The sequence below is a fragment of the Grampus griseus genome, assembly GCF_964374135.1.
Source record: "Grampus griseus genome assembly, chromosome: 16".
Lineage (NCBI taxonomy): Eukaryota > Metazoa > Chordata > Mammalia > Artiodactyla > Delphinidae > Grampus > Grampus griseus.
In genome coordinates, this window is record NC_139010.1 from 24513512 (window position 1) to 24541145 (window position 27634).

At 38.6% G+C, this 27634-nt stretch overlaps 1 protein-coding gene across 1 annotated transcript in view; it reads right to left on the minus strand.

Annotated features, from left to right (window-relative positions):
* Nucleotides 1-9563: 9563 nt before the first annotated feature.
* The window catches only part of PPA1 (inorganic pyrophosphatase 1), a 36941-nt gene continuing 18870 nt past the window's right edge, over nt 9564-27634 (minus strand). The window contains exons 6-11 of the mRNA XM_082673532.1: nt 21937-22063; nt 16721-16848; nt 16360-16445; nt 11654-11723; nt 10494-10533; nt 9564-9909 (exon numbers count right to left, since the gene is read on the minus strand). Coding sequence (XP_082529658.1) covers nt 9878-9909; nt 10494-10533; nt 11654-11723; nt 16360-16445; nt 16721-16848; nt 21937-22063 — 483 coding nt within the window. The 3' untranslated portion in view covers nt 9564-9877. The remainder of the gene's footprint in view (nt 9910-10493; nt 10534-11653; nt 11724-16359; nt 16446-16720; nt 16849-21936; nt 22064-27634) is intronic.

Below are 27634 nucleotides of genomic sequence, written 5' to 3' on the forward strand. Positions count from 1 at the left end.
AGGAGGAGTGTTCATGGCAGCTTCCAGGAACAGCTGGGAGGCCAGCATAGCCAGGCAGGGTGAAAAGGGAAGTAGTAGCAGGAGGTGAGGTGAGAAAGGTGTGGGGTAGGTGGTTAAGAATTGGGAAGGTTCTGAGAGTTTACCTAATGAGTTAGCCAGGCACACTTCCATGGATACTGGCAAACACGAGACTCCTGGGGCAGAGACAAAGGATTTTATTACCTCAAAGCCTGAGCTTCATGTTTGTGTATTTTGCACTTGCCCCCCAACAAGTACTCTGGGGTGATGCAGAGCAGCCCAGGTGGATTCTGCCCATAGAGTGGATTTGCATCACAGCTGAAGAACCCAGAGCTTAGGGAACCCCAGCCTTTCATACTGGACTGCAGGCAAACCTGGCTGACTTTTGACCCAGATGGAGACAGTATTACACTGGACAGCAGACAAAACTATCCCCTGCCTCAGATGAAGAGTCTCTTCCAAGGCTGTTCTTTATATAAATGTCCTTGAAAAGATAGTCGAAATAAAGGCCTCCAGTACCTCTGCTCCAAGAAGTGCAGAAATATAAGAGATTCATAGAGAATTGTCTCCCAACAGGGGCAAATCTTTAGAGCCTTGTAGGCCACTGTGAGGACTTTAGACTTTCTTGTGAGTGATCTGGAGATGGAGGGTTTGAGCAGAGGAGTTTTATGTAATTCTTCTCCCCACTCTATTCTTATTCCCCTATGCATGCTCAACATTAGGTCGACAGGCACTCAGAAACTGAAATGGAGACTGAAAAGCAACTGTGTTAGGGTTCTCTAGAGAAAGAGAACCAATAGGATACATAGATTTGTATAAGAGGAGATACATGAAGGAATTGGCTCACTCAGTGATGGAGGCCGAGAAGTCCGACGAGCTTCGATCTGGGTGGAATAGTTCAGTCTGACTCTGAAGGCCCGAGAATCAGAGGGCTGAGTTCTCAACTTCCTAGAGACAGAAAGTAGAATGGTGCTTGCCATGGCCTGGGAGGGGGCGGAAATGGGGAATTGTTTAATGGTTATAAAGTTTCAGTTCTGCAAGATGAAAAGAATTTTGGAGATCTGTTGCACAACATTGTGAATGTACTTAACACTACTAAACTATACAGTACACTTAAAAATGTTTAAGATGGTAAATTTATGTTATGTGTATTTTACGACAATTTAAAAAAACAGGGGACTTCCCTGGCGGTCCAGTGGTTAAGAATCCGCCTTCCAATGTAGGGGACGCGGGTTCCATCCCTGGTCAGGGAACTAAGATCCCATGTGCTGCAGGGCAACTAAGCCCACGTGCCGCAACTACTGAGCCCGCACACCACAACAAAAGAGCCCGTGTGCTGCAACAAAGATCCAGAGTGTTGCAACTAAGACCTGATGCAGCCAAATAAATAAAAATAAATATTAAAAAAAATTTTTTTTTAAAACAAAACAGTTTTTGGTTTCACTTGGCACCTCCAGCACCTTCATCTTTCTGTGCCTGGTGTATTTTGGCCTTTCCATTTTCTGCAGGGTTATTCCCATCCTTGCCAACATCGACTTTCCCCCTTTTCTCTCTCTCTTTTTTAAAAAAGTATTTACTTATTTATTTATTTGGGTGTGCCAGGTCTTAGTTGCAGCACGCAGGATCTTCATTGCCACGTGTGGGATCTTCATTGCGGCACGTGGGATCTTCAGTTGCAGCATGCATATGGGATCTAGTTTCCTGACCAGGGATCGAACCTGGACTCCCTGCATTGGGAGCGTGGAGTCTTAGCCACTGTGCCACCAGGGAAGTCCCTCCACTTTTCTGTTTGGGTCCCTGCTCTCCCTTCTTTACAGGGGTCTTTTCAGGCTTGGGCTCTGGCTTTGGAGGCACAGGTTTAGCAGCTACTCTTGTATCTATTCATATTACAGGGTTAACCCAGCACCCACAACATACTCCCTTAATATTAGTAGAATAATTAATAATAGTTCTTAATTTAAAAACATTGGTCGAGGTCTCCAAGAAGCATTAAGGATGCAACAAAATATTCTTTCCTTACATTGCAGAAATTCCAGCCCCCTCCATATGTGCAAAAAAGGAAAAGAAAAGAAGCCTGAATGTGGAAGCTTTACAAAATTTTTGACTACTTTGAATATTGAATTAGAGTTCTCAGGGAAGTCCAAAAATATACATTTTATTTTGTGGATACCCAATTATAGTCATATTTTGCTACATATTTATTTCCCTTTAGGAAGCAATGAAAGAATTTGTATTTTTTAGATTAATTCATTCAATATTTATGAAGTACATGCTATATGTGAGGACATATGCTAGGTGCTCAGAATACAGAGGGGAACAGAAGAGATAGGGTCCCTGCCCTCATGAGTCTTGCAGTCTAGTGGTACTTGGAAATCATCCCCTAGATTTTTAATGGCCCCACTGGAGGGCGCTCTAGCACCTCCAGAGAGCCCTGGACCCTGCTTTGGAAACCACTACACCACTTCGTACTCCCCTCCACTGCCTCCTGTAGGGCCACCCAGCAAATGCTTGTGGAACATGTTCAAATGGCATATCACACCATGACCATTCCAGTATTGATAGAGGAGTCATGCATTCAATAAATATGCTTGGATATTTCCTAATGAGAAGGGTATGGTGGGGAGGGGGAGATATTATCAAACAGCATTGCAGATCATCAGGATTCCTTGAATACTTCTGTACCCATTACGGAAATAAGATAATAGTCCTTTCCAGTTTTAAAAACTGTTGGTGCCTCTCGAGGGCCTCCTAAAGTCCAGGGTCTCCTTAGCAAGCCCTTTCATTATCTGATCCTTGCCTACCTTTCTTGCCTGGCCCCCCTCTATTCTCCAACTTGTAATCAGCATCCCAGCTACCTACAACACATTAGATTTCAGGAACATGTCTCATGGAGTCGATTAAGAATATGTGTTCAACAATACATCTGTATTATTTTTACACCAGTTTAAAAGAATTAGGTAGCATCTATAAATAATAACATGAAATTTCAAAATGTATATAACTATGATCCCATACATACTTAAAAAATACTAAATTGTCTATTTATATTCAGATAAATGTGTGTAAAAGCATAGAGAAAAATCAAGAAAGAGTCATACCGAACTGATAGTGGTTAATCTCTAAGAAGGGAGTAGGATCGACAGCAAGCAAGGAGGACTTTATCTGTAATTTTTGAATTTTTAACATATTAAAATTTGTGTATCTTCTTTGGAGAAATGTCTATTTAAGTCTTCCACCCATTTTTTGATTGGGTTATTTGTTTTTTTTTAATATTGAGCTGCTTGTATATTTTGGAGATTAATCCTTTGTCAGTTGCTTCATTTGCAAATGTTTTCTCCTCATGCACTGTTGGTAGGAATGTAAATTGATACAGCCACTGTGGAAAACAGTATAGAGGTTCCTTAAAAAACTAGAAATAGAACTACCATATGACCCAGCAATCCCACTCGTGGGCATATACCCAGAGAAAACCATAATTCAAAAAGACACACGCACCCCAATGTTCATAGCAGCATTATTTACAATAACCAGGACATGGAAGCAACCTAAATGTCCACCAACAGAGGAATCAATAAAGATGTGGCACATATAACAATGGAACATTAGTCAGCCATAAAAAGGAACGAAATTGGGTCATTTGTAGAGACGTGTATGGACCTAGAGAGTGTCATACAGAGTGAAGTAAGTCAGAAAGAGAAAAACAAATATCGTATATTAACGCATATATGTGGAATCTAGAAAAATGGTATAGATGATCTTATTTGCAAAGCAAATAGAGAACAAATGTATGGGTACCAAGGGGGAAGAGGGAATGGAAGGAATGGGAGATTAGGACTGACACATGTACACTATTGATACTATGTATAAAATAGATAACTAATGAGACCATACTGTATAGCACAGGGAACTCTACTTAATGCACTGTGGTGACCTAAATGGGAAGGAAATCTAAAAAAGAGGGGATATATATATATATGTATAGCTGATTCATTTTGCTGTATGGTAGAAACTAATACAACATTGTAAAGCAATTATACTCCAAAAAATTTAATTTTAAAAATGTTGTGTAATTTTAAAAATAAATAAAATACATTAAATCAACAATACATTAAAAGGACCATACACCATGATCAAGTGGGATTTATCCCTGGGATGCAAGATGGTTCAACATCCACAAATCAGTCAGTGTGACGCACCACATTAACAAATTACAGAATGAAAATCATGCGATCGTCTCAGTAGACGCAGAAAAAGCTTTTGACAAAATTCAACATCCATTTATGACAAAAATTCTCAACAAAGTCGGTATACAGTGAACGTAATAAAGGCCATATATGATAAACCTACGGCCAACATCTGTAGGTTTATCTGAACATAATAAAGGCCGTATATGATAAACCTACAGCCGACATTAAACTCACTGGTGAAAAGCTGAAAGCATATCCTCTAAGATGAGGGACAGGACAAGGATACCCACGAGATGAAGCACATAGATCCTATAGCATAGGGCCTGACACTTAGGAAGTGTTCACAAATGGGAGCTATTATCATCTGCTGCTGTTGCTGTGATAGATGTTTGCTGGATTATAACTACAACCCCATGAGAAATTTTTCCTGATCTCTGAAATTTACGACTAGAGCAGTGGTTTCAAACATAGGCGATGTTAGAATCACCTGGGGAACTGGTTAAAAATTAGATTCCAGGGCTCAGTCCCTCCCAGTCCTTATTCTGTACCTAAAATATATATATAATATATATATACATATAAGTATATATAATATATATCCACGTGTATATCCATATATAAGTATATATATCACATATATGTAACATATATACGATATATATTACATATATCATATATGTAACATATATATGATATATATAATATATATTACATATATACACATATGTATACATATATAGAGAGAGAGAGATAGAGAGAAAGAGAAGCCCCCTGCCACTAGCTGTGCTGAGCGCTGTCCACTGGTGTCCTTCTCCTACTTCATTTGATTTTCTTTAAAAAAATTTAAAATTTTATACATGCTTTTAGAAAAACAATTCAAAGAGCATAGAAGCTTACGGGCTTCCCTGATGGCGCAGTGGTTAAGAATCCGCCTGCCACTGCAGAGGACATGGGTTCGAGCTCTGGTCCGGGAAGATCCCACATGCTGCGGAGCAACTAAGCCCCTGCGCCACAACTACTGAGCCTGCGCTCTAGAGCCTGCGAGCCACAACCACTGACCCCTTTGCCACAACTACTGAAGCCCTCGCGCCTAGAGCCCATGCTTCACAACAATAAAAGCCACTGCAATGAGAAGCCTGGGCACTGCAGCGAAGAGTAGCCTGCGCTCACCTCAACTAGAGAAAGCCCGCACACAGCAACGAAGACCCAACACAGCCAAAAAGAAAAGCAAATAAGAGAGCATAGAAGCTTACGAAGTGGAAGGAAACTCCATGGGCCTGACCTCTTCCGCACGTAACTCATTCCCACTCCCTGAGATAACCATTGTTGGTTTGTCCCCAGAAATTGTCTATACCCATACAAGCATATCCATTAATGTGTCTCTTTCCCCACAGTGCTCCCTTTGTAAAAACATAAATAGGATCATAGGATAGAGCGGGGATTGGCAAATGGTTTTGGTAAAGGGTCAAATAGTAAATATTTTTGACTTTGCAGGTCATGTGGTCTCTATCCCAACTACTAAATTCTGTCTTCATTGTAGCTGGAAGGCAGTCACAGCAATTCATAAATGAAAGGGTGTGACTGTGTTCCAATAAAGTGTTTTTACCAAACCTCTGGCAGGCTGGATTTGGCCCACAGGCCATAGCTGGCAGCTATAGAGTACTACAACTTTTTCTCTTTTCACTTAGGTATTTTGAACATCTTTTCCATATCAGCCCATGCAGTGACTTCATTGACTGCTACATGTACGAATATTTAGCCATTCCTCAACTGGACTGCTAGATATTTTTCCAGGTTTTGCTATACTTAACGAAGCTGCCATAGGCTGTGTGCCCGGTTGACTATTCTTAGTCAACTAGAATGAAGTCTTAGAGCAGAATTGCTGACTCAAAGTATAAAGACAAATTTAAAATTTTGATAGAGATTGCCAAATTGCTCTCAGGCTTTTTTTTTTTTTTTTGCTCTCAGCCTTTTTAAAAAATTCAGATTGCCACATACCCTTGTGGTGTTCATTGCTTAATCTTATTTCTGGCAAATGTTTTCTGTTAATTTAAAGGTTTTGTAATAACTAAGGGAAAGATCCCAAAGAGAGACAGAGGGAGCGATAAACTCTGTGGCAATCGACTCGAGTTAATAACTCTTCAATAAATACTTGTCATCATGAAGCAATTCGCACAGCACTCTTGTCAGTGTAAAGGCAAATTCCCTTTGGCCTAGACTCCCAGAAAGCAGTAAAGGCAGCTGTTCTAAATGTAAAGAACACTCTGTGCAGAAGCACAATATAAGCTCTTGCGTAGCAAATATGCTGATTAGATAGGACGTAATTGCCATTACAGCTGCAGCACGTGCAGGCCTGGGCTCAGGCATGGTGAAAATGAATTTTGAACTTCTAATTGGAGTTCTCATTCGGACCCTTTATACAACTGGGCCAATGCTTCAGATTGCCTTACCTGAAAAACTGCATCGATCATGCAGTGTTGCTGAGATTACATTTAAAAATTTTTTTTAATTTAATTTTTATTTTATATTGGAGTGTAGTTGATTTACAATGTTGTGTTCGTTTCAGGTGTACAGCAAAGTGATTCAGTTATACATATATCCATTCTTTTTCAGATTATTTTCCCATATAGGTTATTACAGAATACTGAGTAGAGTCTGCTGTGCTGTACAGTAGGTCATTGTTGATTATCTGTTTTATATATAATTGTGTGTATATGTTAATCCCAAACCCCTAATTTATCCCTCCCCTCCACCTTTCCCCTTTGGTAACCATAAGTTTGTTTTCCAAGTCTGTGAGTCTGTTTCTGTTTTGTAAATAAGTTCATTTGTATCATTTTTTTAGATTCCACATATAAGTGATAACATATGATGTTTGTTTTCTCTGTCTGACTTACTTTACTTAGTATGATAATCTGTAGGTCCATCCATGTTGCTGCAAATGGCATTATTTCATTGTTTTTTTATGGCTGAGTAATATTCCATTGTATAAATGTACCACATCTTCTTTATCCATTCCTCTGTCAATGGACATTTAGGTTGCTTCCATATCTTGGCTATTATAAATAGTGCTGCAATGAACACTGGGGTGCATGTATCTTTTTGTTTTAAAAGGAAGAACCATTGTGTTGTATACTTTATTTATTTATTTTATTTTATTTTTCAATTTATTTTATTTTTAAAAATTTTTGGCTGCGTTGGGTCTTCATTGCTGCGCACAGGCTTTCTCTAGCTGTGGCGAGCGGGGGCTACTCTTTGTTGCAGTGAGTGGCCTTCTTGTGGAGCACAGGCTCTAGGCGCACGGGCTTCAGTAGTTGCAGCACGTGCACTCAGTAGTTGTGGCTCGCGGGCTCTAGAGCGTAGCCTCAGTAGTTGTGGTGCACGGGCTCAGTTGCTCCGTGGCACGTGGGATCTTCCTGGACCAGGGCTTGAACCCGTGTCCCCTGCATTTGCAGGCGGATCCTTAACCACTGCACTACCAGGGAAGCCCTGACTGATGTTCATACTTTTTTCTTTTTGGCCGTACCACACAGCCTGTGGTTCCCGAACTAGGGATTGAATCCGGGCCCATGGCAGTGAAAGCACAGTCCTAACCACTGGACCCCAGGGAATTCTTTCCCCTGATGTCCTTATAAGGGGAAATTTGGAAACAAGCACACAGGGAGAACACCTTGTGTACATTAGGGTTATGCTGCCACAAGCCAGGAACTATCAAAAGCAGGGAGAGGCCTGGAACAGATCCTTCCCAATAGTCTTCAGAGGGAGCATGGGCCTGCTGATACCTGGATCTCGGACTTCTAGCTTCCAGAACAGTGAGGCAATACATTTCTCTTGTTTAGCCCATCCAGTTTGTGGTACTTGGTTATGGTAGCCTAGCAAGTGAATACAAGAGTATTTTACATTCCTTACCTGAACAGAGGAGTGGAAGCTTTCTACAGAGGATCTCATACAGGAGAACTATTGCTGACATTTCTTCTGACTAGTGTTCTATCCCCTTTCCTTTCCATAAATTTGGGCAGATGATTCCTATTCATTGCTAATACTTGTGAAGTCCCCCACTTTGTATAGTCTCTCATTAGAAAACATATTTCTTATCGTAACAAATCACTTCAGAAATCACATATTACAATGACTGAGGCAGCATTTAAAAACAGAACTTACAAAAGGAATAAGAGAAATATTACTAAAATCTGAATGCTGATGTTTCTGGTCCTGGACCAGACAAGAAGGCATAGACCTGTTTTTCTCTACTTCTCCTGCTAAGCACAGCTATAGACCCTGGAGATGACAAGACACAACCAAGAACTCTGAAAGGTGCTAAGAAGGCAAGCTGGTTTGGGCCCCCAGGACCAGAGAACAGCAGTGACAGGGTACATGCATCCTACCACCACCAGGAGGAGAAGAGTCCTTCCCAATCCCTAACCTAGCAACAGAAGGCAGTCCAGATAGGCTCATTCCTCCACCTCCCCCATAGGGAATGGGGGTCCCTCTGGTGGGCATGACACTACCTGGCAAGGGGGCTCATTGGGAGCCCAGGCAGAAATAAACAACCAGGGAGGCACTCTCCTTCCGCACAAGGCCTGAGACTCCCCTTTTCCACCAAGAGTTACCTAGGTAGGCGGGTGAGCTGAGCCTGAGGGAGAAATCCAGCTATAATAGGTAGATCAGTTCAGGAAGCTTCTTTATCCCTGTAGCCTAAGACTCTCCTCCTCCACCAAGAGATACTCAGCCCCCTCAGGCAGCACCAGCAGGAACCAACAGAAGCCCCAGTGGCACCAGATAAACCAGGCTGACCAAAATAACACTGCAAAGCTGCTGAAAATTAAACTGCCATTGAAACCACAGTCCACAAAAGCAGGCCAAGACCCATGTGCTAACCCTAAATAGGGTGATGCCTGCTAAAAGATTTAAATGGATCCTAGTGTCTCCTAACATAACAGACAAAATGTCTCGGATATTATTAACAATCACCCATCATAACAACAACCAAGAAAATCACAACTTGATTGAGAAAACACAGTCAGTGGATGCCAACACTGACCTGAGATTATAGAGCTAAATAGGTAGACGGGCTAGGATTAAAAACTCAGGTCTGCACAGCTCCAAAGCCACGAATTTAATCACAAAACTATCTTGGCTGATGGCTCACAATGGGATGATAGGAATTAGGTAAGAGTATAGTATCAAGACTGCTGTAAATATAAGGGATTTCATTTTCAGGTGCCTACAAATAAAGTCAGTTTTAGTCTAATAAATAAAAGTGAATTATAAGATCATTCACAGAAAACAAATACCAAACAGCACCCAAGCCTGCTTGGTAGTGTTAGGCTTCAGGTTAAAATAAAAATATCATAAACCAAGTTTCAATAAAATAATTTTATTTCCTAACACATGGCAAACATATACATCCAATACGTACTTATCTTGGACATTTATTCACAGATGACTTCCAAACTACAACTGTCTTGATATTTAAGCAGGAACTAAAAGTTATCTTAGTTGATATGAAAGATGCTTTTAGATGGATAACAGTATGGATATATTGGATTGGTCACAGCAGAATTTGATTGATTAGTTCTATAAATTTAAAGCTTGGAAAAGTTACTACTTTTGCATCTAATGCTTTCAGACGAAAAGGATGCAGCAGTATCAGCTTGTATTCCAGAGAAATTTCCTTAGTTTTTCTGGTGATGGAACCACTTATCCACTGTAGTCAGGGAAAAGAAAAAATTAGAATCCCTGTTAGGAATCAAAATTATACCCAACATATAACAATGAATAATATATTTGCTTTAATGTATCCTCCTATGGATTACATTAAAACAAACCTACGTACATGCAAAGCTTCACTACAGCAAAAACAGGTAATTTACCAGTGTTTTCTTTTGGGCTGCTTTACTCTTGATGCTGATCCTATGGACATGCAATTCTCACAAGAAGAACCTTACAGAGAATTCTAACATCTAAAGGTGGAAAGAACTGTTTCCTGGGTGAAGCAGCCTGGGGCCAGATGGGGACGAAGAGCCCAGCCTGCTCCAACCTCCACAAGGCATCTACCAGGAACTCCGAGAACAGTGGGTCATGGTCATGCTGTCACAGCGGTGGCCCTAAATGTGGTAGGTACAGCCATTTTTCTTCCCACATATGCTACAGAACTCTAAAAAGCTTCTTCTCCCTGTCCTTCTCTTTCTCTGTATGTATGTGGTATGTAAGACGTATCTATAGATACAGATGTAATTTTCCACACATATGCATAATGTTGAACGTAATTTTACTAGATACAGATCTTACCATCTGTTGGTATTGTGCAGGCAGGTTCATGTGGTGGTAACTAAAATAAAATGTTAAAATGTATTAGTCTAATCCCAGAAAAAGAATAAGCTAAAAAAGTATACTGATACAAAAATTAAAAGGAATCTAAACAGAAGACAACTATCCCAATTTTTAGGTCCTAAAAATAATTTACAATAGATAGTAACAATGCAGAGCTTGCTCTACTGCTAAGAAATGCTAACAAATTCAAACCTCTTACCTTTTAATGACATACAGGAGAATAAATAAAAATAAATTTGTTACAGCAGAAACTGACACAACATTGTAAAGCAACTATACTCCAATTTAAAAAAACCTGCTTTTTGAAATAAAGAATTAAAAAACCAACATATGTATATATAAAGGTTTTATATATACACACATATATATAAAATGTAGGCAGAATGTTCTCATTGAAAAGTTATGATTGTTAACCAATGGCTTATCCCTTCTAATTTATCTTATTCATCTCAACTTTGTCAAAATTCATATATAAATAAAATAAATCTAAATGTATTGGCTTCATCATTAAATTGTCCTTTTCCCTTGTATTACCCTGTTTACAAGGCTGTAAAGTCAGACCTCATTTTCATTTGTTTTCCTTATTTAATATTGTAAATGGGAATAATTTTAGACAATCTTCAGTCTTTAGGTTAATACAAATCAGATCATTAAAAATAATACAAAAACAAAATAATTTCTTTGATGGACAGTTTACTTCCTCACATGAAATTCTCCTCTAGGACTATAAACCACTCCTGCAATGGTACCTGAAATTTGGTAACTTTCTCATTCCTTGCTATGACCAAGTCAAATAAGTTCCCATTGGTACTTTTGTGAAAAATGGCTTATGATAAGTACTCAGGCACTTGGGTTACTTAGAACATTCTGGAGTCATTTTGATTTTTACAAATTGTCCTACTTTGTTATCTGCCCAATATAGTGTTGGCTAGGACCCTCCTCAGGTTTCCCCTCAGTCAAATGTCTACTTGTATTTATGGTTTGTAATTTCAAGATCTTACATTGTAATATGTGTACAGGACATCCTCAAATATTTATTGAAGGTACTTTCCCTCCCCATTCAACACCCCATTTTTTGGCCACCAGGCATGTTCTTTTTCAAGGAAACCTTTACTTACAGCTTCCACAATGGCTTTGGCAGCATCAGGATCACACTGGAAGGGGCTCTCAAACACTGTGGTATTCATGCTATTGAACAAAGGAAAATTGTCATGAGTCACAGTAACAAAAACTTCTCTCTTATTAAAACTCTCTCTTGTTAAAAATAACAAGATGAAGGTGGTAGGCCAGATGAGATTCAAGTCTGGCTTAGTTGAAAGCTTTCTCACCTATATTAAATATTCTAATTATTTAATATACAGCTATTCTTGTGGTCAATTTTACTCAAATCCCTTAACAAGTTCAGATTTTAAAGTATGTGATTGAATGCAGTGTAATTCTCAATGAAAGAGCTAAGATGCAAATGAAAATGACAAACATATCTTTCCTAATTAGATAAAATGAAAAAAACAAAAAACAAAAAAATCCAGTTTCTGTCAGTGTTGACATCTGAGATAGACACTCCTGGCAGGAGTAACACCTGGTTCAATATTCCTGAAAAATAATCTGGTAAAATGTGTCCACAACAAAATAAAAAAAGAAAAAGTAAGAGACAAAAATAAAAAAACAAACAAAAAAATGTGTCTGAAACCTTTTAAAACCTTTTAAAAAGCACATACTCTTTGATGGATAAATTCCACACCTCAGAACTCAGAGATTTAAACTATGATGTACAAAGATGTTCAACATACACGATTTCACTACTGGTAAGAGTGAAAACTTGGAAGTAACCAAAATGTCCAACAACAGGGATGATTAAAAATGATTTATCCATGAGATGGAATATTACACAGATGGAATGTTATATAGTAGGAAAGCATTATATTCTTAATGACATGAGAAATGCTTATAGTGTTAACTTTTTTAAACCATAAAACAAATTTTATATACAATATGATCCTAATTATTTTTGAAAATATTATACTTATACACAAAGGACTGTAAAAAGAAAAAACTCTAAATGTTAATAAGAGTATCTATGGGAAAACTGTGATTAAAATGATTTTTTAAAAACTTTTTTTGGTTAACTATAGTTCAAAATTTCCTATGTATTAAATTATTGTGTATTATTATAACATGGGTATGATCAGAAATATTCTATTAAAATGAAAAATAAATATCTTCAGTTACCTGCCACTTAACATGCATTAAGCCCATTTCCATAGAAATAATAGGACACCACAAAATAGAGAAGTTATTAAAAGCAAAGTCTCATGATTGTACATTTTCACACAAATGTGTAAGTGTGCTCAGTTTTTCTTGTTTGTGGAGAGACAATGTTTGCATTTTACAGGACATTATTCTGACTTACAGAACAGAAGATTCCTGAGAATTATTTTTACATTAGGATTTTCTCATAATCAGAAAAAAATCTTACTACCCAGATAAACTGACATGTATAAAAAAAAGTAATACACATATATAGTTAGAAAATTCAGAAAGTCACAAATTGAAAGCCTCTCTCCCTCCCATCTCCAAATGGTTGTCTCCAAAGGCAATCATTATCTATAGCTCTTGTTTCCCTCCAGAAAAAAAAATTTAAATATAAACAGATGCTGGGGTGTGTGTGTGTATCTCACCTTGCATAAATGGGATCATACTAAATATACTACTATGAACTTTGCTTTTCTCACTTAATATATTTTGGTTGTCTTTCCTTATCAACATAGAGAGAACTTTTTTTTTTCTGTGACATATACTGTTCTATTATATGGATGTGCTTAACCATTACATTTTGGTTGTTTCTAACTTTTTGCTATTATAAATGACACTGCAATGAACATCCTTATACATAAATCTTTTGGGACTATATCTATAGGATACATTCCTAGTAGTGGTTCTACAAAGAAATACATGCATTAAAAATTTTGGGCTGAATATTGTCAAATTGCCCTTCACAAAGGTTGTACCCATTTAAACTCTCACCAACCATATAGACAGATAGATAGATAGATAGACAGATAGATAGATATAGATATAGATATTCTTGCCATCCCAGCTATCATTTAATTTTTTTAAATTTTGCAAAGCTACTGGGGGATAACACTATCTTTCTGAGCTGCATTTTAAATTATAAAATGAGGACTTCCCTGGTGGCACAATGGTTAAGAATCCGCCTGCCAATGCAGCGGACACAGGTTCAATCTCTGGTCTGGGAAGATCCCACATGCTGCGGAGCAACTAAGCCCACATGCTACAACTACTGAGCCTGCACTCTAGAGCCCACGTGCTGCACCTACTGAGCCCGCGTGCTGCAACTACTGAAGCCCGCACGCCTAGAGCCCATGCTCTGCAACAAGAGAAGCCACCTCAATGGAAAGCCTGCGCACCGCAACGAAGAGTAGCCCCCGCTCGCCACAACTAGAGAAAGCCCACGCACAGCAACAAAGACCCAACACGGCCAAAAAAAAAAAAAAAAAGAATAAACTAATTCCACTACGAATGAAATAAACAAATCCTGAAAGAATTTATTAAAAAAAATTATAAAATGAGACTGTACATCTTCTTATCTGTAAATTTTCTTTTTTTATCTGTTCCTCTCCTTCTATTGAATTATTCTTTTTCTTATCAATTAGAATAAGCTATTTATAAATTAAGGAATTTAGCCCTCTGTCATGTGTTGTTTAAGCAGAAACTGGGAAAAATTGTCTCCTGATACATAAAAAAATAATACCACAAGTAAATCTTTCTTTTATGGATTTTGAGTTTGTCTTCTGTTTGGAAAGGTCTTCCCTATTACAAGCTAATGAATAAATTCACCTATACTTTTTCTAGAATTTTCTCACATTACAATTTATCTGTCTGTAATTAAATGCTGATGTAAGACTAGGGTTACAAACCCTAGTTTGCAGCCAGCACCCAGTTAACATGTGGATATAAAGTAGTTGGAGGTAAGAACACTGGTGCTGGGTTGCTTGCACAGGGCACTTGTGGAGCACCTGCCTGGTTACAGCACCTTTCCAAAATGAAACGGCCACAGCCATGAGGGTGGTTGCCAGTGTGTATATCTGGCGTAAGGAATGTAAGGAGTGACATAGAGATCTAGTCTTATTTTCTTCCTAAACAGTGGTTGGTCCAAACCACTCATTTAAAACATCTTCTTTATTATAAATTGAATTCCCATACATCTTTAGATCTACTTTAGGTCTATCAAACTCTAACAGAACTGAATAATTTGACTTTCTTCTTCAGTACCAAATTCTTAGTAAAACAATATTACTAAACAGTACCAAAATAATTAACACTCTTCCTCACCACCACTACCCTTACTTTTTTCAGAACTTCCCTTGTTATTCTGAGATGCAGATTTTTTCTAGATGAAACTGAATGTTATTCATGAATATATACCTTTCTATTTAACATCTTTTATATTTCTCAGTAGAGTCAAACTTTTCTTCTTCTGGGTCCTTCAGGTTTCTTATTTATACTGTGTTTTGTTCTTAAATACTATTCTACATGAGATCTTTTCCTCCATTATAGTTTCTGTTACACTTCATATAGAAAGCTAGCAATGTACATATATACTCATTTTGTAATTATTCACCTTGCTGAGCTCTTTTTTCTAGGGTTTTCTGGGTACACAATCATATCATCTGCAACAATTTGCTCCCCCTTTTCCAATATTCCTGCATCTTCTTTCTCTTATTTACTTCATCAACTAGTAGTTCCAGAACAACACTAGTTAAGTGGTAATGGTGGGCATTCTTTTATAAGCTTTAAAAGAGGAAGTACTGTACTAAAAATGATCTGGGGCCAGACAGACTTGGATGCGAGTCCTAACTCCAAAATGCTTACTGTGGTATGACTTTGGTTAAGTTTAATCTCCCTGCATCTGTGTTGCAGGCTTGGCAAATATTAACTGCTCAGTCATATTAGCTATTAGTAGTAGTAGTAGTTAATTCAGTGTGCATAGTAGATCCTGGTTTAGTTGTAATGAACCTTACATATTCACATCAGAGAACACCAACCCTTGAACTCAACCTGATTATACCCATCCCATTCTGAGCACCCTGATGCTAGGCAGGTTTTCCCGATTGGCCTTACAAAGCTCTGATCTCACTGTGCCCTTTATAGTTTTAGTTTGTACTTATTCAGAGAGTATCTTGTGGCATTTTTCAGTTGTTTATATAGTTACCTTCTGTAAAGAAAAAAAATGTTGCCTGCCATTCCAGTTCTACAAGGATCAAGCCATTAGCCACTACAGTCACCCACGGACAGTGAGCCTTGAGGGGAATTCAGGATGGAGAAAACCAGGAAACATTTGGGTATATTGGCCCCTAGATAGTTAACATGCATTTCTAAGAAAAAATTTCACATGACCCCAGATTCTTGCCTCTTCCCATACATAGAAAAACACTAAAATCATTAACTCGAGAGGTCTCTTCTTTATGAATAGCAGTAATCTTTTTATGCTTGACTACATGTTTTCCCGGCAAAAAAGTTCATATATATCCTGGCTCCTCCCTTATCTCTCCAGAGCAGTTCCTCAGAGCTATCTGAGAGGCTATCTTCCGGGCTACAGTCCTCGAATAAAACTTAACTCACAACCTTCCCGTTGTGTAGTTTTTCTTTCAGTCTACACTTCCTACTGACTTAATAAGCATTGACAAAACCAGTGTCTTTCCCTAAGTGAATGTAACAGTGGAGTATGTTAAGGTAATTAAAACCTCTGGAGTAAGCTAGTCTGCTTTGTGTGTTAAACATGCAGAAAAGAGTTAATGCTTACCAACTGATTCCTTTTCCATCAGTTTTCTTAGTCACTAATGCTCTCCAATAGTCATGAGTGCTTTTAATAATATCAATTGCAAAGTCCTATAATTTGAAGAGATATACGTTAGAATAATAGAAACGTGTTCTTTTCTTATTCTCGATATTTTCCCAAAGCCTGATAACTTAGTCTCTTTTGAATCACTTCTTTCTATCAAAAATGGAAGAAATCATTTAAATGAATAAATCAACGTCAAGCCTGTCGTGTGTCTTTAGACATCTGTTTTATGACGATATTGTCTTTAGATGGTAACAATATGGTTAAATTATAAGTCTCAATACAAATAGGCCTAAAGCTACAGTTCTGAGTGACACATTACCTTATCTTTAAATTCTGCGTCGAAAGCAAACTGGTTCTCAGGTTTTCCATCAGGAACCTTGTACCTTCTAAACCAGTCCACAGTAGCTTCCAGGTAGCCAGGTTTCAGCCGCTTGACATCATTAATATCTAAGAAGAGAATAAGATTCTCTTCTCAGATTGCAAGATGTGTATGTAATTATTTATGCATTCAATAAAAATATCAAGTGCGTACTTTGAAAGAGCTATGGGATGGATTATCAAAAACTTTCAAGACAATGTTAGAGCTAACACCTTGTTGAGAAGAGAACACATACACACATTAAAAGGAAATCATCGGGGCTTCCCTGGTGGCGCAGTGGTTAAGAATCCACCTGCCAGTGCAGGGGACACAGGTTTGAGCCCTGATCTGGGAAGATCCCACATGCCACAGAGCAACTAAGCCCATGCGCCACAACTACTGAGCCTGCGCCCTAGAGCCCTTGAGCCACAACTACTGAGCCCTTGCACCACAACTACTGAGCCCTTGCACCACAACTACTGAAGCCTGCGCGCCTAGAGCCCATGCTCCGCAACAAGAGAAGCCACCACAGTGAGAAGCCTGGGCACTGCAGCGAAGAGTAGCCCCCGCTCGCCTCAACTAGAGAAAGCCCGCGAAGCAACTAAGACCCAACGCAGCCAAAAATAAATTAAATAAATAAATAAAAGGAAATCATCTAGTGTCTTAAAATAGCTCTGACATTAAGTACACTAAGAGAACAATCAGTACCATAGTGACTCCTACTAGATAAGAGAAGGGAGAAATAACTGGCAGCTACATAATGAGAATAGTTCGGCAGGTGTACATAAACTTCTAAGAGATGGACAGAAGATACCAAAAGACAGGTTGAGGCTGTATTCAAGGATCACACCCCAATTACATACAAAAAGACAAGAAAAATGCATTATACATATTCATTGATAGGTTACATATTAAATGTGAATAGGCTTTTCTCACTCTACAGTATAGGCATTCAGTATCACAATACTTTAGTTCTGGCCAACAAAAAAAAAGTGTCCTGTGTAAAAAACTTTTAAAAGTTTCTGTACAGCCATTAACAGTGCCTAGCCTCAATGTCATCAAACTCAAGTTTAAATGACTGAACTGCTTCTCCATGCAAACAAATATTAGATACATGTGCAAAAAAAAAAAAAAATCCACCAGGAAAATTGTAATTGGAAGGAGGAATACATTCAACAACAGCTTATTTATATTTCTATAAAATAACTTTGCTTAAGCCCAGTTTATAATCTACATAGTTAAAGAATACCATGCATTTTATTATCAGGGTACCACTAAAAGTATGGAAAGGTTACAAACTGAACTGGGAAATGTTTAAACACTGATAAATTTCAAGGAACTTAGAATTCATATAAAACGTATCATCTGATACAGAAATAGTTTGAAAATCCAGAAATCCAAAATACAAGTGTAGGGTATCTTCCAACAAATTTTCCATCCAGTTCTATTCCTTAGGAATACCAACTGGGTGTCCGACAATTCAATTATGACACTATCTAACTGGAGTTAGCATCAAGTCCCACAGTCAGAGGGTTCAGTTCCACAAGACTGATCCCACTTCAGACGCTGATCGCCAAGTCCCAGGCCACCCATACTTCTGACCAACAGCTATAAATCAGAGTTCCCTACAACTCTCTCCTCAGGTTTGATAATTTGCTAGAAAGACTCACAAAACTCAAGAAAACACTGTGCTATGTTTACTGGTTTAGTATAAAGGATACAACTCAGGAACAGTCCAATGGAGGAGATGCATAGGGCACAGTATGCAGGGTGCATAGTTTCCATGCCCTCTGGTGGGGAGGCGTGCCACCCTCCCAGCAATTCAGTGTGTTCACCAACTTACAAGTGCTCTACATCTCGTGACTCCAGACTTTTTATGGAGCCTCCCCTCCCGATCCCAGAGGTCAGTGGTTGGGGCTGGAGGTTCCCACCCTCTAATCATTCAGTTTTCCTGTTGACTGAACTGGTCTGAGGCTAGCTAAGGGCCCCACCGTAAGTCACCTTATTAGCATAAACTCAGGGGTGATGAAAGGGGCTCATTATGAATAAAAAAGACACTCGTCACTCAGGAAAGTCCAAGTGTTTTAGGAGTTCCTTGCCAGGAACTGGAGACAAAGATCAAACATATTTTTGTATTACATTGCAGCAAGGAAAAATATAACAGTTGATTAACTCACTGACTGTGAACCAGGTATTGAAAGGTATGCTGGATCCTGACTAGGGAACTGTGAACACCAGACCCAGAGGAAAAAAGTAGGAGAAAAAAACTCAGTCAATTTTTGTTCCTCCAGTTGTACATTATACACGTACAGACAAAGCCAGTGGTCTGCAGAGCTCCCTGAACTGCCTCCTGATGCCACATCAAGATCCTACCAAAGACAAGGACTCCCCTGGCAGTCCAGTGGTTAGGACTCCGTGCTTTCATTGCCAAGGGCCTGGGTTCACTCCCTGGTCAGGGAACTAAGATCTCACAAACCACATGGCAAAAAAAAACCAAACAAAAAAACCCCCCAGGATTAAAATATAAAAATAGCCCCCCAAAAAGTCACTGGATTTCAGAATAAAATAAATTAAAAAAAAAAAAGATCCTACCAAAGACAGCACCAGTTCTGTGCTGTTCCCTGGATTCAGCCTCTAACCAGCATGCAACCATGTGCATAAAATGCTCAATTTCCTGATGCCCACAATTGAGGCAGAAGGGTCACTGGCTGTCGTGGGCTCACAATAACAAAGGGGATCAACATGGCCAACCTGGTTGCTTTACTGGGTAGGCCATCCTCTTCCATGGCTCTGTGTGTATCCCTCCCAAAGTTGTGGCTTGTCAAGAGTTCTACTCTTAGTTAGTTCTACCTAATACTCTTCCAGTTATAACTGATGATGGACATTGCCTTAGGCTGACATTTAAGGAAAGCTGCATACTGCTTGCATCATGGGGCCAACCCCCCAGAGAAAATTTTAGGGTCCTAATAACCTCTACTGCAGGGAAATGACACCCAGAAAATTGTGCTGATGTAATGATGGCGTGGCTTCATTAACTGTGGCCAAAGCACGCTATTTAGCATGTGCACTCTTGTGTAAATAGCACATCTGAAAATGGACACACATTCCTACATTTAGAATCAGAGCTAAATGTCGGAATGCATTCTCATCGTACAAAATTTAGTCAATACAGAAGTATCTGAAACAAAAAGTCAGACTCTTTTCATCTTTCTTCCCAATGTACTATTAAAGGTTGGCGTTGAGTCCTTTTTAAATGAGTTTACATATAATTTGCATATATTTAAATATATATGAGATCGTACTCTGTAAAACAGCAGAAAGAAATAATGTAAGTGCTATATTTATAAAATTCTTAGAAGGAAACATAACTAAGTCTTTGTGACCTTGGATTAGGCAATGGTTTCTTAGATAATGATACCAAAAGCACAAGCAATAAAAGAATAGACTACATCAAAACGAAAAACTTGAGTGCTTCAAAGGATACCATTAAGAAAACGAAAGGACAGGGCTTCCCTGGTGGCGCAGTGGTTGAGAGTCCGCCTGCCGATGCAGGGGACGCGGGTTCGTGCCCCGGTCCGGGAGGATCCCGCGTGCCGCGGGGCGGCTGGGCCCGTGAGCCATGGCCACTGAGCCTGTACTCCGCAACGGGAGAGGCCACAACAGTGAGAGGCCCACGTACCGCAAAAAAAAAAAAAAAAAAAAAAAAGAAAATGAAAGGACAAATCCACAAAATGTAAGAAAATACAGACAAATCATATATCTGATAAAGGTTTAGTATCCAAAACATGTAAGTACTCTTATAACTCAAAAATAAAAAGACACACCCCACTAGAAGGGTTATAATTTAAAAAGATAAATAACAACTAGTGCTCGCAAAGAAGTAGAAAAATCGGAACATTATGCACTGCTGGCAGGACTGTAAGATGGTGCAGCCGCTTTGGAAAAAAGTTTGGCAGTTTCTCAAGAGACTAAACATAAGAGTTACCATATGACTCAGGAACTCCACTCCTAGGTATATACACCCAAGAGGATTAAAAACACACGTCCACACAAAAACTTGTACAGGAATGTTCATAGCAGCTGCATTATTCCTAATAGCCAAAAACAACCCAAATGTCCTTCAACAGATGAATGGACAAACAAAATGTGATATATTTCTATATAATAGAATATAACTCAGCCATTAAAAAAATGAGTACTGATACATGCTACCACATGGATGAACCTAGAAAACCTTATGCTAAGTAAAAGAAACCTGACACAAAAAGGCCACATATTTTACAATTCCATGTACATGAAATATCCAGAAAAGGCAAATTCATGGACACAGAAAGCAGATTAGTGGTTGTCGGGTCCTGGGAGGAGGAGGGAACAGGGAGTGACTACTAAAAGGTAGAGTTTCTCTTTGGGGTGATGTAAATGTTCTAGAATGAGATGAGTGGTGAGTTGCACAACACTGTGAATGTACTAAATGCCACTGAACTGTACACTTTAAAATAGTTCAAATGGTGAATTTTATGTTATGTTAATTTCACCACCAAAAAAAAAGGGGAATGAAGTACTGATACATGTTACAATGTGGATGAACCTTGAAACCAGTATGCTAGCTGAAAGAAGCCGGATATCATGTGACCCCATTTGTGTGAAATTTTCAGAATAGGAAAATCCATAAAGACAGACAATAGACTGGTAGTCGTCAGGGACTGAGCGATGTGGGGATAGGGGGTGACTGCTAATGGATATGGGGCTTCCTGTCAGAGTGGTGAAAATGTTCTGGAATTAGATAGTGGTGATGGTTAACAGACTAGTGTATGTATCAAAACCCACAGAACTGTACACTTTAAAATGGTGAATTTTATGGCATGTGGATTATATCTCAGTTTTCAAATTTTTAAAAATAAATAAATAGAGCAACTAAGTGTTAGCATGTGGGGAAGGAAAGAAGAAAACAGGAAATACAAACTACCAGATTTGTTCTTTCCTGGAATGAAGGAGAAAGTTTACTTAGTTAACCACAGAAGTTCAGTAGTAGAAATAACAATGCTTTGTTAAATTTTTTGCTCCTCCATTCTTTAACAGTTTGAAGGCATGGGTTTACAACTCTGTCATTACAGGTTAAGTTTGGTGCTGGGTAAGATTTAGGTATAAAGACTTCAGACCCTACAAATATTTCTTACCGTTATAATTGGCTGCATCAGGATCATCCACGTTAATGGCAATGACTTTCCAGTCGGTTTCCCCTTCATCGATCATAGCCAGTATGCCCAGAACTTTCACCCTGATTATTTCCCCTCTTGCACATACCTGAAAGTCAAAAAACACAGCCAGATCAATACTACAGAATGAAACTTTGGAAGAAAAGTTTTACTTGGTGGATAATAGGAAATGAGGAAGACGCCAAATTTCTGCAAACTTAAGATTGTTCCTTTAAGCAATTTTTAAAAAGTTAGGAGGGACCTTCAAGATGGAGGAGGAGTAAGATGTGGAGATCCACCTTCCACCCCACAAATACATCAAAAATACATCTACATGTGGAACAACTCCTACAGAACACCTACTGAATGCTGGCAGAAGACCTCAGACTTCCCAAAAGGGTCTTGGTGCTCCAGCCAGGTGTCAGGCCAGAGCCTCTGAGGTGGGAGAGGCGAATTCAGGACATTGGATCACCAGAGACCTCCTGGCCCCACGAAATATCAATCAGCGAGAGCTCTCCCAGAGATCTCTGTCTCAAAGCTAAGACCCAGCTCTATTCAATGATCAGCAAGCTCCAGTGCTGGATACACCATGACAAACAACAAGCAAGACAGGAAAACAACCCCACCCCTGTCTAAAATCATACTAAGTTCACAGACACCCCAAAACGTACCACCGGATGCGATCCTGCCCACCAGAAAGACAAGATCCAGCCTCATCCACCAGACCACAGGCACCAGTCCCCCCGACCAGGAAGCCTACACAAGCCACTGAACCAACCTTACTCACTGGGCACAGACACCAAAAATAATAGGAACTACGAACCTGCAGCCTGTGAAAAGGACACCCCAAACACTGTAAGTTAAGCAAAATGAGAAGACAGAGAAATATGCAGCAGATGAAGGAGCAAGGTAAAAACCCACCAGACCAAACAAATGAAGAGGAAATAGGCAGTCAACCCGGAAAAGAATTGAGAATAATGATAGTAAAGATGATCCAAAATCCTGGAACTAGAATGGAGAAAATACAAGAAACGTTTAACAAGAAACTAGAAGAACTAAAGAGCAAACAAACAATGACAAACAACACAATAAATGAAATTAAAAATTCTCTAGAAGGAGTCAATAGCAGAATAATGGAGGCAGAAGAACAAATAACTGACCTGGAAGATAAAATAGTGGAAATAACTACCACAGAGCAGAATAAAGAAAAAAGAATGAAAAGAATTGAGGAAAATTTCGGAGACCTCTGGGAAAACATTAAATGCACCAACATTCGAATTATAGGGGTCCCAGAAGAAGAAGAGAAAAAGAAAGGGACTGAGAAAATATTTGAAGAGATTATAATTGAAAATTTCCCTAATATGGGAAAGGAGAGAGTCTATCAAGTCCAGGGAAGAACAGAGAGTCTCATACAGGATAAATCCAAGGAGAAACACACCAAGACACATATTAATCAAACTATCAAAAATTAAATACAAAGAAAAAATATTAACAGAAGCAAGGGAGGGCTTCTCTGGTGGTGTAGTGGTTAAGAATCCCCCTGCCAATGCAGGAGACACGGGTTCGAGCCCTGGTCCAGGAAGATCTCACATGCTGCAGAGCAACTAAGCCCGTGCACCAAAACTACTGAGCCTGCGCTCTAGAGCCTTCAAGCCAAGCTACTGAAGTCCGCGTGCCTAGAGCCCATGCTCCGCAACAACAGAAGCCACCACAATGAGAAGCCTGCGCACCGCAACAAAGAGTAGCCCCTGCTCACCGCAACTAGAGAAAGCCTGCGCACAGCAACGAAGACCCAACGCAGCCCAAAATAAATAAATTTATTTTTAAAAAAAGCAGCAAGGGAAAAGCAACAAATAACATACAAAGAAATTCCCATAAGGTTAACAGCTGATCTTTCAGCAGAAACTCTGCAAGCCAGAAGGGAGTGGCAGGACACATTTGAAGTGATGAAAGGGAAAAACCTACAATGAAGATTACTCTACCCAGCAAGGATCTCAACCAGATTCGAAGGAGAAATTAAAACCTTTACAGACAAGCAAAAGCTAAGAGAATTCAGCACCACCAAACCAGCTTTACAACAAATGCTAAAGGAAATTCTCTAGGCAGGAAACACAAGAGAAGGAAAAGGCCTACAATAACAAACCCAAAACAATTAAGAAAATGGTAATAGGACCATACATATGGATAATTACCTTAAATGTAAATGGATTAAATGCTCCCACCAAAAGACATAGACTGGCTGAATGGATACAAAAACAAGACCCATATATATGCTGTCTGCAAGAGACCCATTTCAGACCTAGGGACACATACAGACTGAAAGTGAGGGGATGGAAAAAGATATTCCATGCAAATGGAAATCAAAAGAAAGCTGGAGTAGCAATTCTCATATCAGACAAAATAGACTTTAAAATAAAGACTATTACAAGAGATGAAGAAGGATACTACATAATGATCAAGGGTTCAGACCAAGAGTATATAACAATTGTAAATATTTATGCACCCAACATAGAAGCACCTCAATACATAAGGCAAATGCTAACAGCCATAAAAGGGGAAATCGACAGTAACACAATAATAGTAGGGGACTTTAACACCCCACTTTCACCAATGGACAGATCATCCAAAATGAAAATAAATAAGGAAACAAGCTTTTAATGATACATTAAACAAGATGGACTTAACTGATATTTATAGGACATTCCATCCAAAAACAACAGAATACACTTTCTTCTCAAGTGTTCACAGAATATTCTCCAGGATAGATCATACCTTGGGTTACAAATCAAGCCTTTAAATTTAAGAAAATTGAAAATGTATCAAGTACCTTTTCTGACCACAATGCTATGCGACTAGATATCAGTTACAGGAAAAAAACTGTAAAAAATACAAACACATGGAGGCTAAACAATATGCTACTAAATAACCAAGAAATCACTGAAGAAATCAAAGAGGAAATTAAAAAAACACCTAGAAACAAGTGACAATGAAAACACGATGACCCAAAACCTATGCAATGCAGCAAAAGCAGTTCTAAGAGGGAAGTTTATAGCAATACAATCCTACCTCAATAAACAAGAAAAATCTCAAATAAACAATCTAACCTTACACCTAAAGCAATTAGAGAAAGAAGAACAAAAAAACCCCAAAGTTAGCAGAAGGAAAGAAATTATAAAGATCAGATCAGAAATAAATGAAAAAGAAATGAAGGAAACGATAGCAAAGATCAATAAAACTAAAAGCTGGTTCTTTGAGAAGATAAACAAAATTGATAAACCATTAGCCAAACTCATCAAGAAAAAAAGGGAGAAGACTCAAATCAACAGAATTAGAAATGAAAAAGGAGAAGTAACAACTGACACTGCAGAAATACAAAGGATCATGAGAGATTACTACAAGCAACTCTATGCCAATAAAATGGACAACCTGGAAGAAACAGGCAAATTCTTAGAAAAGTACAACCTTCCAAGACTGAACTAGGAAGAAATAGAAAACATGAACAGACCAATCACAAGCACTGAAATTGAAACTGTGATTAAAAATCTTCCAACAAACAAAAGTCCAGGACCAGATGGCTTCACAGGCAAATTCTATCAAACATTTAGAGAAGAGCTAACACCTATACTTCTCAAACTCTTCCAAAATATAGCAGAGGGTGGAATACTCCCAAACTCATTCTATGAGGCCACCATCACTCTGATACCAAAATGTCCAGACAAAGATGTTACAGAAAAAGAAAACTACAGGCCAGTATCACTGATGAACATAGATGCAAAAATCCTCAACAAAATACTAGCAAAATGAATCCAGCAGCACATTAAAAGGATCATACACCATGATCAAGTGGGGTTTATCCCAGGAATGCAAGGATTCTTCAATATACGCAAATCAGTCAATGTGATACACCATATTAACAAACTGAAGGATAAAAACCATATGATAATCTCAATAGATGCAGAAAAACCTTTTGACAAAATTCAACACCCATTTATGATAAAAGCCCTCCAGAAAGTAGGCATAGAGGGAACTTATCTCAACATAATAAAGGCCATATATGACAAACCCACAGCCAACATCGTTCTCAATGGTGAAAAACTGAAACCATTTCCACTAAGATCAGGAACAAGACAAGGATGTCCACTCTCACCACTATTATTCAACATAGTTTTGGAAGTTTTAGTCACAGCAATCAGAGAACAAAAAGAAATAAAAGGAATCCAAATCAGAAAAGAAGTAAAGCTGTCACTGCTTGCAGATGACATGATACTATACATAGAGAATCCTAAAGATGCTACCAGAAAACTACTAGAGCTAATCAATGTATTTGGTAAAGCAGCAGGATACAAAATTAATGCACACAAATTTCTTGCATTCCTGTACACTAATGATGAAAAATCTGAAAGAGAAATTAAGGAAACACTCCCATTTACCATTGCAACAAAAAGAAAAAAATACCTAGGAATAAACCTACCTGAGGAGACAAACGACCTGTATGCAGAAAACTGTAAGGCACTGATGAAAGAAATTAAAGATGATACAAAGAGATGGAGAGATAGACCATGTTCCTGGATTGGAAGAATCAACATTGTGAAAATGACTCTACTACCCAAAGCAATCTACAGATTCAATGCAATCCCTATCAAACTACCAATGGCATTTTTCACAGAACTAGAACAAAAAGTTTCACAATTTGTGTGGAAACACAAAAGACCCCGAATAGCCAAAGCAATATTAAGAAAGAAAAATGGAGCTGGAGGAATCAGGCTCCCTGACTTCAGACTATACTACAAAGCTACAGTAATCAGGACAGTATGGTACTGGCACAAAAACAGAAATATAGATCAGTGGAACAGGATAGAAAGCCCTGAGAAAAACCCACACACATATGGTCACCTTATCTTTAATAAAGGAGGCAAGAATATGCAATAGAGAAAAGACAGCCTCTTAAATAAGTGGTGCTGGGAAAACTGGACAGCTACATGAAAAGAATGAAATTAGATCACTCCCTAACACCATACACAAAAATAAACTCAAAATGGATTAAAGATCTAAATGTAAGGCCAGATACTATAAAACTCTTAGAGGAAAACATAGGCAGAACACTCTATGACATAAATCACAGCAAGATCCTTTTTGACCCACCACCTAGAGAAAGGGAGATAAAAACAAAAATGAAGGGGACCTAATGAAACTTAAAAGCTTTTGCACAGCAAAGGAAACCATGAACTAGACGAAAAGATAACCCTCAGAATGGGAGAAAGTATTTGCAAATGAAGCAGCTGACAAAGGATTAACCTCCAAAATATACAAGCAGCTCATGCAACTCAATATCAAAAAAACAAACAACTCAATCAAAAAATGGGCAGAAGACCTAAATAGACATTTCTCCAAAGATATGCAGAATGCCAACAAACACATGAAAGGATGCTCAACGTCACTAATAATTAGAGAAATGCAAATCCAAACTAAAATGAGGTATCACTTCACACTGGTCAGAATGGCCATCATCAAAAAATCTACAAACAATAAATACTGGAGAGGGTGTATTGCACTGTTGGTGGGAATGTAAATTGATACAGCCACTATGGAGAACAGTATGGAGGTTCCTTAAAAAACTAAAAATAGAACTACCATATGACCCAGCAATCCCACTACTGGGCATATATCCTGAGAAAATCAT